Here is a 13921-nt window from a genome sequence, read left to right on the forward strand (position 1 = left end):
CCGAGCTCTCTGCCCACGACCTGAAGCTGGGTTCAGGTAGCCGACTCAAGGTTGACTCAGCCTTCCATCCTTCTGAGGTCGATAAAATGAATACCCAGCTTGCTGGGGGGAAAGTGTAGATGACTAGGGAAGGCAATGGCAAATCACCCCGTTAAAAGTCTGCCGTGAAAATGTTGTGAAGCGACGTCACCCCAGAGTCGGAAACGACTGGTGCTTGCACAGGGGACTACCTCTAGCTCATCCTAACATGAATGTATATAAAGCACAGCTGGAGAAGATGTGAGACCCATGGAGTTTTACTAAAGTGCGAGTGTTCAAACCCAACTTTCAGCACAGAAGTCTGGCATGCGGTAAGGCTGCTACTCTTGTAAGAAGCACTGGCTATGGAAGAAAAGATACTCAAAAGCACACAGCTTCTCCTCCCATGAACATAATGGCCGTGCTGTAGTACAGAACTACACTCTGAGCCCATGTACCTCGACAAGCTGTTGTTTCCGTAGGAGCAGGAACCAGCAAGCATGCACATATGGTGGCTAGAAAGTGTTAGCTGCATTTAGGAGAGGGACCACTGCTCAAGGAGTGAGCAGCTGTTTGGCATGCAGAAGTCCCAGGTTCAATCCCTGGCATTTCCATCTTAAAGGATCGAGTGGTAGGTGATATAGAACCCTGAGATTTTAGAAGGCCACTGGCAGGCTGAGTAAACCTTGATGGTCTGGTTCAGTATAAGGCAACTTCATGTCGTTCAGGAGCAGCTAAACTTGCTTAATGTAAGAGCGATGTAGAATAAATGTCAGATGTTTGAGAGCTGCAAGATGTGACCGTCAGATGTTTGAGAGCTGCGAGGAAGAAAGGAAGATGGGGGAGGGAGTGAGGGAGAGGTAGAAAGAAAGCAACATTAACTTCAAATTCATTTTCCAAGTTGCCAACTGGCTTGGCTTGGAGTAGCGTTTTAAAGAGACAAATGCCTTCTCCAAGCTGGCCAATGGGATGGTGGAAGCTTTGAGAGCCACACAATATGTGCGAAAGAGCCACATGTGGCTCCCGAGCCACAGTTTGGCCACCCCTGATGCAGGTGTTCAGTTTTGTTGTTTTTTCCTCTGTAAAATGAGCGTCATCTGACGGGGCATTACCGCCCACCACACAGCAAGAAACCATCATTTGCTCTGGACATTTGCAAGCCACTGCATAAAAGCAATTAAAGGGCCAGTGGTGCATTGTGGCTAGCTGCCGCTCCTAGAAGTTTTCATTCCAGGTTGGCAAGCAATGCTTTGCAAGGTTTTCTCAAAATCTAGACCTTGCTGTGATTACTGAGCATCAAGTTCCTCCGTAAATATGCACAATATAGCTTTTCCCTACATCCCATACCCACAAAGTCAAAATGTCAAGCTAAGGTCTGGGAGATCCAAGTTTGAATCCCTGCTCTGGCATGGAAACTTGCTGAGTGACCTGGCACCAATCACAGGCTCCCAGCCCAGCCTACATCACAGGGTTGCTGTGAGGATAAAACAGAAGAGAGAACGGTGTAAGCCAGGGGTGGCCAATGGTAGCTCTCTGGGTGTTTTTTGCCTACAACTTCCATCAGCCCCAGCCATTGGCCATGCTGACTGGGGCTGATGGGAGTTGTAGGCAAAAAACATCTGGAGAGCTACCGCTGACCACCCCTGATGTAAGCTGTTTGGGTGCCCACTGGAGGAAGGAGAAGGAAAAGAAGGAGAGGGGGAGGGGTTGGTTTTATACCCCACTCCTCACTACACGAAGGAGTCTCAGACCAATTTCCCACTAGCCTTATGCCGCTCACACTCTCCTCTTGTCCGCGGCGCTTCCATCGGATTTCACGTTATCTGCCCCGGGACTGTAACTCGCTCCGCTTTTTTCGCACAGCAAACAAGATCCTCTAAAACCCAATTTCTGTTTGCCGTGCGAAAAAGGCAAAGCGAGCTGCAGCCCCGGGAAAGATAGCGTGAAATCCGACAGAAGCGTCGCGGAGAAGAGGAACATGAGAGCAGCATAAGGCTAGTGGGGAGTGGCTTACCATCACCCTCCCTTCCTCTCTGTACAGCAGACACCCTGTAAAGGAAGTGGTGCTGAGAGAACTGTGGCTGGCCCAAGGTAGGGTTGGCAGGTCTGTATTGGAAAATACCTGGAGTTTTGGAGGGTTGGATCCAGGAGAGGGCGAGGTTTGGGGAGGGGAGGGGCCTAAGCATGGTCCATTGCCATAGAGTTCACACTTCAGAGCAGCCATTTTCTCCAGGGGAGCTGATCTCTGCCAGCTGGAGGTCAGTTGTAAAAGCGGGAGATCTCCAGACCCCACCTGGAGGCTAGGCAAACCAAAAACCTGAAGGTATATGTCATCCAAATTACTAGGCTGTAATGTCCATATTGTATATCAAAGTCTTTAATAAATCAGAAATGTCTCACACAGGTATGGTTCACAGTAGAACAAATATATCTTAAAATCCCCCAAAATTGTAGATTGTGACAGGATTATTAACATGTAATTCCTGTTTCATACATCCATTTCTTCAGGCTTGAGATTTACTGAGAAACCCAGCAATTAATCTGGTGCTCAATTCTATTTAGCTTCCAAGGTCTCCACAATTCTATAGTCGGTAAAAAAGCTCAGTCAGGCTTACAGCCTGGAGAACAACTGTAAAAGTGGAAGATCTCCAGGCGCCACCTGGAGGCTGGCAGCCTGAACCCAAGGTCACCCAGCTGGCTGCATGTGAAGAAATGGCGAATCAAACTCGGTTCTCCCAGTTAGCGCCTGCTGCTCTTTACCATTACACCACAGGAGAAGGGCGGAGCATCTGAGCTGTAGACAGCACGTCTGAGTGATCTCCAGACTTCTACAGGCCCAATCCAGCGACATCTGGCTGTCGTCTCTACCTTGTTTGGTCCAACATAGCACCGTTGCGTATATTCCACACTTTGGCACGTTCAGAGACAGCCCTTGAACTGTTTTAACGGTTTCAAACTGGCCGGAGGCAGAAGTCACAGCAAGAAGGCTGCCCCAGGCCAAATCCAAAATAGCAGCTGAATTTAACCAAGAGGCTGCTCTCCTCCCTACTGCGGCAAGAGATGGGAAGAAGAAGATTATGATTGGTGATGATGATGATATTGGATTTATTTCCTTCCCTCCACTCCCAGTCTCAGAGTGGCTCACAATCTCCTTTATCTTCCTCCCCCACAACAGACACCCTGACTCTCTGTGAGAGTCCTTTGACTCTCACAGCAGCTGCCCTTTCAAGGACAACCTCTGCCAGAGCTCTGGCTGACCCAAGGCCATTCCAGCAGGTGCAAGTGGAGGAGTGGGGAATCAAACCCGGTTCTCCCAGATAAGAGTCCGCACACTTAACCACTACACCAAACCGGCTCTATGCCAAACTGATGGTGGCCCTCTGAAGAGAAACCCCCAAGGACGGCAAAGGCAGGGATTTTTTTGTAGCAGGAACACCTTTGCATATTATGCCACACACCCCTGATGTAGCCAATCCTCCTGGAGCTTACAGGGCTCTTCTTACAGGGCCTACTATAAGCTCTTGAAAGATTGGCTACATCCGGAGTGTGTGGCCTAATATGAAAAGGAGCTCCTGCTACAAAAAAAAGCCCTGAGCAAAAGGCTTGAAAGAAGCACAGGAGGAATTGTTCTCTGTCAGACCTGAACTCCCTGAAATGGAAATCTCTTCAGAAGCAGGCAGCTGAACGAAGGCAGAGAGCAGGATCTCCGACCTAGAAGCCTCTTCTGTTTCTACGTCGGCTTCCATTCGACAACTTCAATCCGAGGTCACAGCTTTAAAATCCAACCATTTTAAGAAGTAGGAACTGCCATCATAATCTTCGCCTAGCGGGGGTCAGGGAATGCCTTGAAGGGGCAGGCAGGGTGGTCTTTGTTCAATCTATTTTAAGAGACAGCCTGTCCTTGCCGGAAGATTCTGATCTTCCTATATAGAGCAGGGATGCCAGCCTCCAGGTGGGACATGTGGAGCCCCGGGAATTACAGTTCATTTCCAGACTACAGAGATTAGTTCCCCTGAAGAAAATGGATGCTTTGAAGGGTGGACTCCGTGGCATTGCTCCCCACTGAAGTCCCTGTTAATCTCCAGGAGTTTTCCAACCAGGATCTGCCAACCCTACCAGTTTGGCGTAGTGGTTAAGTGTGCAGACTCTTATCTGGAAGAACCAGGTTTGATTCCCCGCTCCTCCACATGCACCTGACACAAGTTCTCACACAGCTGTTCCTCTCAAGAACAGTTTCTGTTAGAGCTCTCTCAGCCCCACCTACCTCACAGGGTATCTGTTATGGGGAGGGGAAGGGAAAGGAGATTGTAAGCCACTTTGAGAATCCTTTGAGTAGTGCAGGGCGGGGTATAAATTCAATTTCCTCCCCCTTCCTCCTCTTCTTATTTGTATTTTTTTTCTTGAAAACCCTAAGGCAGGGGTGGCCAATGGTAGCTCTCCAGATGCTTTTTGCCTACAACTCCCATCAGCCCCAGCCAGCATGGCCAATGGCTGATGGGAGTTGGGAGCCACATGTGGCTCATTCACACATATTGAGTGGCTCTCAAAGACCCCACCACCACATTGGCATGCTTGGAGAAGGCATTTCTCTCTTATTTATTTATTTACGTATTACTTCAGTCTTATATCCCGCCCTCTCCGCAAGCGGACTCAGGGCGGCTGACAGTCGATTCAAAAAACATTTACAGTTGTAATTTAAAATGATAAAATAACAATTTAAAATGCATTTTTAAGGTGCCATTCAACCTCAGTATAGGAGGGATCTTCTCTCTTCTGGCGGTGATCCTATGATGATCGTAGTTCCTCACCAGTGTAGGGTGGAAGTCCTCTCCCAGTTTAGGTGTTAAAGGCCTGCCGAAATAATTCCGTTTTGCAGGCTCTGTGGAATTGAGAAAGATCCCGCAGGGTCCTTATGGCCTCCAGGAAGGCATTCCACATTTCTTTAAATCACTTCTCCAAGTCAAGCCAGCCAGCAGCTTGGAGAACGCATTTAAAGTTGCTTTCTTTCCACCTCTCCCTCCACCCCCCCCTTTATCTTCCTTTCCTTCCTGTCTTGCAACTCTCAAACATCTGACAGTTTGTTCTATGTCGCTCTTACATTAAGGAAGTGTGGGCCCCCCTGCCTTAAGGGGTCACCATAAATCAGCTACAACTTGACACCACCAAAACTCTAGACATGCGGCTCGCTAACTAAAATCTCCCTCACCTTAAACACGTTCATGTAATGGCCCTGCACTGCCATTGGCCAGTGAACACGGGTCCTCCATGGATTTTCATATTAAAATTGCTGACAAAATTCCACAGCTACAAGCCAGAATCCACATGCACCTCACCAGAATTATACTTCCAGGCCCTGCACTGTTTCTAGCAACTCACCCTTTATACAGCAAAACCTTCTACCCTCCCCCTCTATCCAGCACTCTCCACAGCATCCTTAAGGGCAGCTTGTAAAGGAAAGTTCACTGCGGTTTAAATGTCGAGACGGTTTAAAGGTTAATTCACTGTGACCCAGATTTGACACAATAGTCCCATCGATTAAGACTGCTGTTTCAATTGGGCCATAATGGTGTCTGTATTCCCTCACTCAGAATGCACACGTGATTTTAAAAGAAAGCCAGGGATCAGGTTGCAAACCTGATGTCATAGCAAAGCTGCCAAGATTTGTTTTTTTTAAAGAATGTTCAGTATGTGTTAACAGGAGTCGTTTTGTAGAAAAATAGGTGGTGGAGCTCATGAGCATATGCCACTGCCCCCGACCAGCCAAAAGCAACCTGACACAAGAAAGGAGAGCCCCAGGCGAGTGAGGCCTGCTTCGGCTGGCTAGAGATCCAGCCAGCCCAAGCAGGCCTTGCTCACCTGGGGCTCTTCTTGACTGCCCCCTCCCCCACAGTCAAAGGCCAGCAAGCCACCCGCTGCCCAAAATCACATAAGGAGTGATGAAAGGGTGGCGTGGGCTTCTCCAGGGGTTAATGAGGGCTGCTGGGGGTGTGGCAAAGCCCCTGGTGGCTGGCTGGCTGCCCGCTCTCGCTCTCGTAACCCAGGGATTGTTATGCAGCTGCACCTACTATTCAATGGACAAGGTAGGTGGGGGGGAGGGGGGTGTCAGAAAGGTTCAGGAGCTGTGCTCCTTTCAGCTCCTGCTGAATTCAAGGCCTGGCCCCTGACACACCCATTTGCTCGACAAGCAGCAAAATCTTGCTTGCGGTACATCTGGGAGTAGGAGAGCTCCATTTGCAAGCCTCTCCAAGCCCAGTCCTACAAAGACATTGCCATATGGATAAGAGAAGGGAAATGTCATTTCATCCCACCCACGCCCAGATCTAGACATATCTCTAAAGGGTGGAACATTTAGGTGAAACCGTGGTGGAAAAAAACACAAAGAAAATAAGTGGTGTGAAGCAAATGACAAAAAAACACTCCAGCATCTCTCTCCGAGGATAGGGCTGGGGTTAAAGAGGGACAAAATAGTAGCCAGAGTGAGAGTACCATTTCCCAACCTAGAATCACTGAGGTCAGCTTCAGGGTGTGTCGTGATCTGCACTGTGCTGTGAGACAGAGGCCTAGTGGGCCTAGAGAGCCTGTGGGGCCTGTGTCACAGTAGAGAGAGACAGCCTACAATCTCCAGAATGCTTGGCACTGGTTATAGCCGATTGGCGTCCAAGTAAGCTCTGAGAAGAATTGTTTAAAAACTCTCTCAGGAGACAAATGCTGTCCTTTCCTCCTGAGAGGCCAAGCAGACAGGAGGAAGACCCTCCCCCTGAGGGAGAGATTGAGCAGGCCCAGCCAAGGGGCAACATGGGCACGATCAGACAGCTGTCATACACCATTCCCATTGCTCAGTTTGGGTTTTTCCCGCATACATTTTTATTGGTCATGCGCATGCACTCGTGCATATGCGCTATGAAGTTTTTGATTTAAAAAAAAACAAACAGCCAGATGCGGCTTGGCAGTTTCACCCGTAAGAGCCACATAGAATAAAGATTTGGAAGGAAGGAAGGAAAATAGATGGGGGAGGGAGAGGTGGAAAGAAAGCAACTTTAACTTTGAATGTATTTTTCTGAGCCATCTGCTGGCTTTGCAAAGTGATTTAAAGAGAGAAATGCCTTCTCCAAGCTAGCCAAGGGTGGTGGGGGCATTGAGAGCCGCACGACAGTGGAGAGCCAGTTTGGTGTAGTGGTTAAGTGTGCGGACTCTTATCTGGGAGAACCGAGTTTGATTCCCCACTCCTCCACTTGCACCTGCTAGCATGGCCTTGGGTCAGCCATAGCTCTGGCAGAGGTTGACCTTGAAAAGGCAGCTGCTGTGAGAGCCCCCTCCAGCCCCACCCACCTCACAGGGTGTCTATTGCGGGGGAGAAGGTAAAGGAGATTGTGATAAATCCAATATCTTCATCTACCTCACAGGGTGTCTGTTGTGGGGGAGGAAGGTAAAGGAGATTGTAGGCCGCTCTGAGACTCTGTCCCTGAAAGGGCAGCTGCTGTGAGAGCCCTCTCCAGCCCCACCCACCTCACAGGGTGTCTGTTGTGGGGGAGGAAGGTAAAGGAGATTGTGAGCCGCTCTGAGACTCTTCGGAGTGGAGGGCGGGATATAAATCCAATATCTTCTTCTTCTTGAAAAGAACCACATGTGGCTCCCAAGCCAGTTTGGCCACCCCAGGTTAAGAGAATTCTCTCATTGGGGTGCATGTGGCAATTGGCCCCACCCCTCTAATTGGTCAGATGTTGAGCTTCTCTGACCCTTGCTTGCCTTTCTGTTTTCATCTTTTATGGATCCTCTCTTCTTCTCTCTCTTAACTGGGCTTGGGGATATAGCAAGTTAACCTTTTTCGAAGTTAATCTGTCCACAATAAATGTACCAACATGAACTTAATGTACCAACATGAACTTAATCTGTTCACAATAAGTTAAATGTACCAACATGAACTTAATGCACTTACATGTTGTGTAAGATGTGCTTTTATTTTTGCAAGTAAGATGTCTTCCTCTCGTTACCACTGCAGTCAGATCATCTTTATAATCTGAACAGCAGTTTTCTCTTAACCAGGAAACGCGGAGGGATCGGAGATACTGTGTAAAGGCTTCTCTGCGCTTCCAAAGCAAATGATTTCTTCTTTTAAAACGTTTAACCCAATAACACCAACCTCCATCATCCCGCTGACGGGCATGCCACTGGCAAAAGCTCACATGTTCTGCAGGAAAGAATCACAGCCAGAGACGGGAACAAAGCCCCCATTTTAAAAGATGCTGCTTTTACCATTTTTGTTTGCCCCCAACCAGAGAAAAGCAAAGTTTGTTCAAGACTGGTGGGTCATCAGACTATCAGGGGAGTCAAACATGTGGCTCAGGGGGCGAATGAGGCCCCTGGAGGGCTCCTATCAGGCCCCCGAGCAACTGGCTCTTGTCCGCTTCCTTCTCCCCCTCTCTTGCTCCCTTCTGCATCGTGGTTTGCTTTGCAAGACTTGCTCAATCGCACAGGAGCTACAGAGCAAAACCTTGATTTTCTCCATTGGTTGAATCTTCTCCTCATCCTGGTCCCCCAGAGAAGGAAGGAAAGAGCCAGAGCTTCCTTTGCCCAGTTCCCTGGATCCCACGGGAGAAAGACAAAGAAAGCACCTTTAAGACCAACGAGTGCTAATGTTTTAAGCATGTTTTATTTGAAGGTTTTAAAAAAATCTTTAATTGTGTTTGACTGTGTCCTTTAAAGTTTATATCCCTGCTACCTAATCTTAAATAGGTATGCACACGGCCCTGCCCAACACAGCCTGGCCCGACAAGGTTCATTTATGTCAGATTTGGCCCTTATAACAAATAGAAGAAGAAGATATTGGATTTATATCCCGCCCTCCACTCCGAAGAATCTCAGAGCGGCTCACAATCTCCTTTACCTTCCTCCCCCACAACAGACACCCTGTGAGGTAAATGAAGATATTGGATTTATATCCTGCCCTCCACTCCGAAGAGTCTCAGAGCAGCTCACAATCTCCTTTACCTTCCTCCCCCACAACAGACACCCTGTGAGGTGGGCGGGGCTGAGAGAGCTCTTACAGCAGCTGCCCTTTCAAGGACAACCTCTGCCAGAGCTATGGCTAACCCAAGGCCATTCCAGCAGGTGCAAGTGGAGGAGTGGGGAATCAAACCCGGTTCTCCCAGATAAGAGTCCACACACTTAACCACTACACCAAACTGGCTCACCAAATGAGTTTGACACCCTTGATCTGAAACAAAGGAAAAAAAGAAAAGCTAAGTCTATGTATTTTTAACATCCTTCACCGATTTGAAACTCGGGGGAAGGAGATTTTGTTTCCAATCCCATTTCTACAGTAGTGCCTTTTGAGGTATTTTAGGCACCACAGGGGGGTGTTCTTAGTGTTTGCCATGATCGCTAGTAGGGTTACCAATCTTCAGGTGGTAGCTGGAGATCTCCTGCCATTATCACTGATCTCCAGGCAACAGAGATCAGTTCCCCTGGAGAAAATGTTTCCTTTGGAAGGAGGGCTCTATGACATAATCCCGCATTGAAGTCCCTCCCCTCCCCAAACCCCGCCCTCCCACCCCCAGGTATTTCCCATTCCAGAGCTGTAACCTTAACTGTTAGCATAAGCGTCCCCACCAGCAAGTAAAGACTTTTTTTTAAAATTATCTTATTTATATTTTGCCTTTCTCACAGAAGCTCAAATATCAAAGGTAAAAATTTTGAGGCCGTAGAAATACTGAAGGGAAAGTAACATGTCATCAGCACCTTCCACAGGAAAACGGTACTTGGGGGAGTGGGGGGGGGAATTCCTTTGGCATGTTTTCTCTTCTTGAAGCTGCAATCCAGAAAATATGCTCAAAGGAAGGAAGTGAAGTTTTCTGAGGAAACCAATGGGATGTTTCTGAATAAACATTTTCAGGATCTGGAGTCTTCCATGCGTACAAAAGCCACATCTGACAAAACCGTCCGGCAAATAACACAGCCCTTCTTTAAAAGTTGTGAAGCTTTAAAAAGTGAATCACAACTAGACCTCCCCCAGAGTTTTAAAAATACTCATTTCTTCTTGCTTTTGAAAGGGTTTCGGTGAACTCTCACTCGCTGGCGAACAGAGGAAGTTATTTTCATGGAGGTCTTCTTCCCAAGGGCCTTCTCCACAGCTCCGAGTTTCCATAGCAACAACTGAGCATCCTCTCCACCGGTCAACAAAGAATTGTCCTTCATGTTCCAGTAAAAAGAGCGGATAGTGGCTGAGTGTCCTCCTTGAAGAGTTCCCACTGGATTCAGACCGTTGGTGCCGCAGCCCAGGAGGTGGAGACTTCCCGTTGACGTCCCCCCAAGAATGAAGAGGTGGTCCGACTTCTCATGATACAAGCCACCGATCAAGTAGTTCAGCTCAATCTTTCCTAGGCTGGCTGCTTCTCTAGTGTCCGGGATTTGCAACCGCGTAATTGGTTCCTCGGTATCCAGCTGAGCAAGATCCCACCAAGAAAACCCTTCGTCGTGCGTCAGGCAGTAGACCTGCCGAAAATCCTTCCCCGACCATCCAACGAAACTGACAGACGAGCCCGAGTTACAGGTTGACGTCAAAGCGTCGTCTTCGCTTTCCTGGTTAATGTCGAAGATGTTCACCAGCCCGTCCGTTGACCCTGAAATGACCAAGTTCGGTTGGCTGGGATGAAAACAGATGTTTGTGATGTCATCATTGTGAGACTCTGAATACACGCCCAAAGGGCTTTTGCTGGAAGGGATGCTGCTGGTGCCCCCTCGGGCATCCCAAAAAGCCATGAAGACATCTTCTTCCACCTTCTCTGTGCCAGCACAAACAATGAGATCATTGCAATTAACATCAAAGCTAATGAAGACATTCAAAGGATAGCCACAAAACAATTGGGCTGGCTCAGAACCAGCTGAACGCGTATCCCAGCATTTCACTGTTCCATCACTGCAGGCTGAAAACAGCATGTCTGCATGCTCATGCCCAAACCTAACCCCACTGAGTAACCCGGGATGACTGCTATACTCCCGTAGCAAATTCAGCGTCTCTCTGTCGTAAATGCCAATCGATTTGCTGGAGTGGGAGACAGCCACTAAATGGCTTCCTTCTCCTCTTGAAATATCTATGTCCAACAAGTAAGTTGGGTCTTTTGTTAGCGCGCTCCGTCTCACTATTTGGAGACTGGAAAATTGCTCTCTGATCTTCTCCATAGCAACTGTGACTAACTCTGCTTCCAGAAAAAGTAGAGAGGCCTGCAAAAACGAGAAAGACAGAAATAATGGTGGCGAGGTTAATAATTTCTATAGCAGCCACCCCCCAAAAGTGGGGAAGGTTTTACAGTTAATAATAATAATAATTTTTAATTTATATCCCGCCCTCCCCGCCGGAGCAGGCTCAGGGCGGCTCACATAATATAAAATACAGTATACAGTAGTGCAATAATAAAACAAAATAAAAGACCCCAATTTACAATTATTCATTAGTTAAACATTAAGACATCAATAAAACCAGAATTTAAAACCACAGATTAGTTTGGTGCTACAAATATAACACAGCTTTGCATAACGATGATATAATAATTCCACATTAAAAAGCCAGCTGGAAGAGGACGGTCTTGCAGGCCCGGCGGAACTGGTTAAGGTCCCGCAAGGCCCGTACCTCTTCTATGCTTGTTCTATGCTTGTTTATCCTAATAACAGCTAGGACCAGTGATGGTCCAACATCTGTATCCTGAACAGCCACTTTATTATGTATTTTTCTTCATATGCTGACCTCTCCAGGCTCCAAAATAAAAGTTGGCACATAAGAAGAGCTCCACTGGATCACAGCGGTCCATCTAGTCCAGCATCCTGTCTCCCACAGTGGCCAACAAGTTTATCTGGAGGGCCAACAACAGGCATAGAGGCCGAGGCCTTCATAAGAACATCAGAAGGGCCCTGCTGGATCAGACCAGTGGTCCGTCTAGTCCAGCATCCTGTCTCCCACAGTGGCCAACAAGTTCCTCTGGAGGTCAAACAACAGGGCATAGAGGCCGAGGCCTTCATAAGAACATTAGAAGGGCCCTTCTGGATCAGACCAGCGGTCCATCTAGTCCAGCATCCTGCCTCCCACAGTGGCCAACCAGTTCCTCTGGAGGGCTAGCAACAGGGCAGAGAGGCTGAGGCCTTCATAAGAACATCAGAAGAGCCCTTCTGGATCAGACCAGCGGTCCATCTAGTCCAGCATCCTGTCTCCCACAGTGGCCAACAAGTTTATCTGGAGGGCCAACAACAGGCATAGAGGCTGAGGCCTTCCCCTAATGTCACCTCCTGGCACTGTGATTTAGAGCAGCGGTCCCCAACCTTTTTGGCATCAGGGACCGGTTTTGCGGAAGAAGATTTATCCATGGACCGGTGGGGGGGTGTTAAGTGTGATGGTTAAGTGTGTGAACTCTTATCCGGGAGAATCGGGTTTGATTTCCCGTTCCTCCACTAGCAGCTGCTGGAATGGCCTTCGGTCAGCCATAGCTCTCGCAGAATTGTCCTTGAAAGGGCAGCTGCTGTGAGAGCCCTCTCAGCCCCACCTACATCACAGGGTGTCTCTTGTGCGGGAGGAGGATAAAGAAGATTGTGAGCCACTATGATATTTGGAGTGGAGGGCAGGATATAAATCCAATGTCGTCTTATTATTATTATTACTACATTGTAATATATAATTAATATATAATTAAATAATTATACAACTCACAGCTCAGTTGCTAACAGGCCACAGACCGGTACTGGTCCACAGGCCAGGGGTTGGGAACCCCTGATTTAGAGGATGACTGATTCAAAATGAAGATGTTCCCTTTGGTCACCATGGCTAGTAGCTGCTGACAGACCTTTCCTCCATGAACTGGTCTAATCCCGTGGCCATCAGTGGCTAGTTTGGTGTAGTGGTTAAGTGCGCGGACTCTTATCTGGGAGAACCGGATTTGATTCCCCACTCCTCCACTTGCACCTGCTAGCATGGCCTTAGGTCAGCCACAGCTCTTATAGGAGTTGTCCTTGAAAGGGCACCTTCTGTGAGAGCTCTCTCAGCCCCACCTAACTCACAGGGTGCGGGGGGGGGAGGTAAAGGAGATTGTGACTGCTCTGAGACTGAGATTCAGAGTATAGGGAGGGATATAAATCCAATATCTTCTTCTACCATCAATCAAAACAGCCACGACGACTTCCATCCTTGGCATTTCAGGGAGGCTTTTCAGCTTACCTGTTCCTCCAACAGCAGCTTTTCCAAGCTGGGAACCACCTGCTGACCACAAGCCCCACCAGGCATGGGACTTGGCTGCTTTCCTGAAACATGGGGCAGGTGCCATACTGGAGAACAGTGCTCAGATGAGCCATAGGAATCATGTTAAAGACCCCCACACCACATGCAGTTCCTGAAACCCTGGGTGAGTAATACTGTGTTAACTAATATAAGCATGAAACATCCCTCCACCACCAATCTTAAGAACATAAGAGAAACCATGTTGGATCAGGCCAATGGCCAATCCAGTCCAACACATTGTGGGAAGAAGAGGAGGAGAAGACGACTGCAAATTTATACCCCGCCCTTCTCTCTGAATCAGAGACTCAGCGGCTTACTATCTCCTATATCTTCTCCTCCCACAACAGACACCCTGTGATCTTCCAAGCCCAGCAGGAAATTAAGAAGTAGGATGCTGCTACTTGCAAACTTTCACAAGAAAAAGAAGATACTGGACTTATACCCCGCCCTTCATTATGAATCTCAGAGCGGCCTACAATTTCCATTACCTTCCTCCCCCACAACAGACACCCTGTGAAGCAGCGGGGGCTGAGAGGGCTCTCACAGCAGCTGCCCTTTCAAGGACAACTCCTGTGATAGCTATGGCTAACGCAAGGCCATACCAGCAGCTGTAAGTGGAGGAGTGGGGAATCAAGCCCAGTTCTC

General features: G+C 48.2%; 1 protein-coding gene across 2 annotated transcripts in view; it reads right to left on the reverse strand.

The window, feature by feature from the left end:
- Positions 1 to 9641: 9641 nt before the first annotated feature.
- WDR89 (WD repeat domain 89) overlaps positions 9642 to 13921 on the reverse strand; it is a 56421-nt gene continuing 52141 nt past the window's right edge. For both annotated transcript variants that reach the window (XM_060262758.1, XM_060262757.1), the window contains exon 2: positions 9642 to 11238. In XM_060262758.1, the coding sequence (XP_060118741.1) occupies positions 10045 to 11196 (1152 nt within the window). In that variant the 5' untranslated portion in view covers positions 11197 to 11238 and the 3' untranslated portion in view covers positions 9642 to 10044. The remainder of the gene's footprint in view (positions 11239 to 13921) is intronic.

This window comes from Heteronotia binoei, chromosome 21 (assembly GCF_032191835.1).
Source record: "Heteronotia binoei isolate CCM8104 ecotype False Entrance Well chromosome 21, APGP_CSIRO_Hbin_v1, whole genome shotgun sequence".
NCBI lineage: Eukaryota > Metazoa > Chordata > Lepidosauria > Squamata > Gekkonidae > Heteronotia > Heteronotia binoei.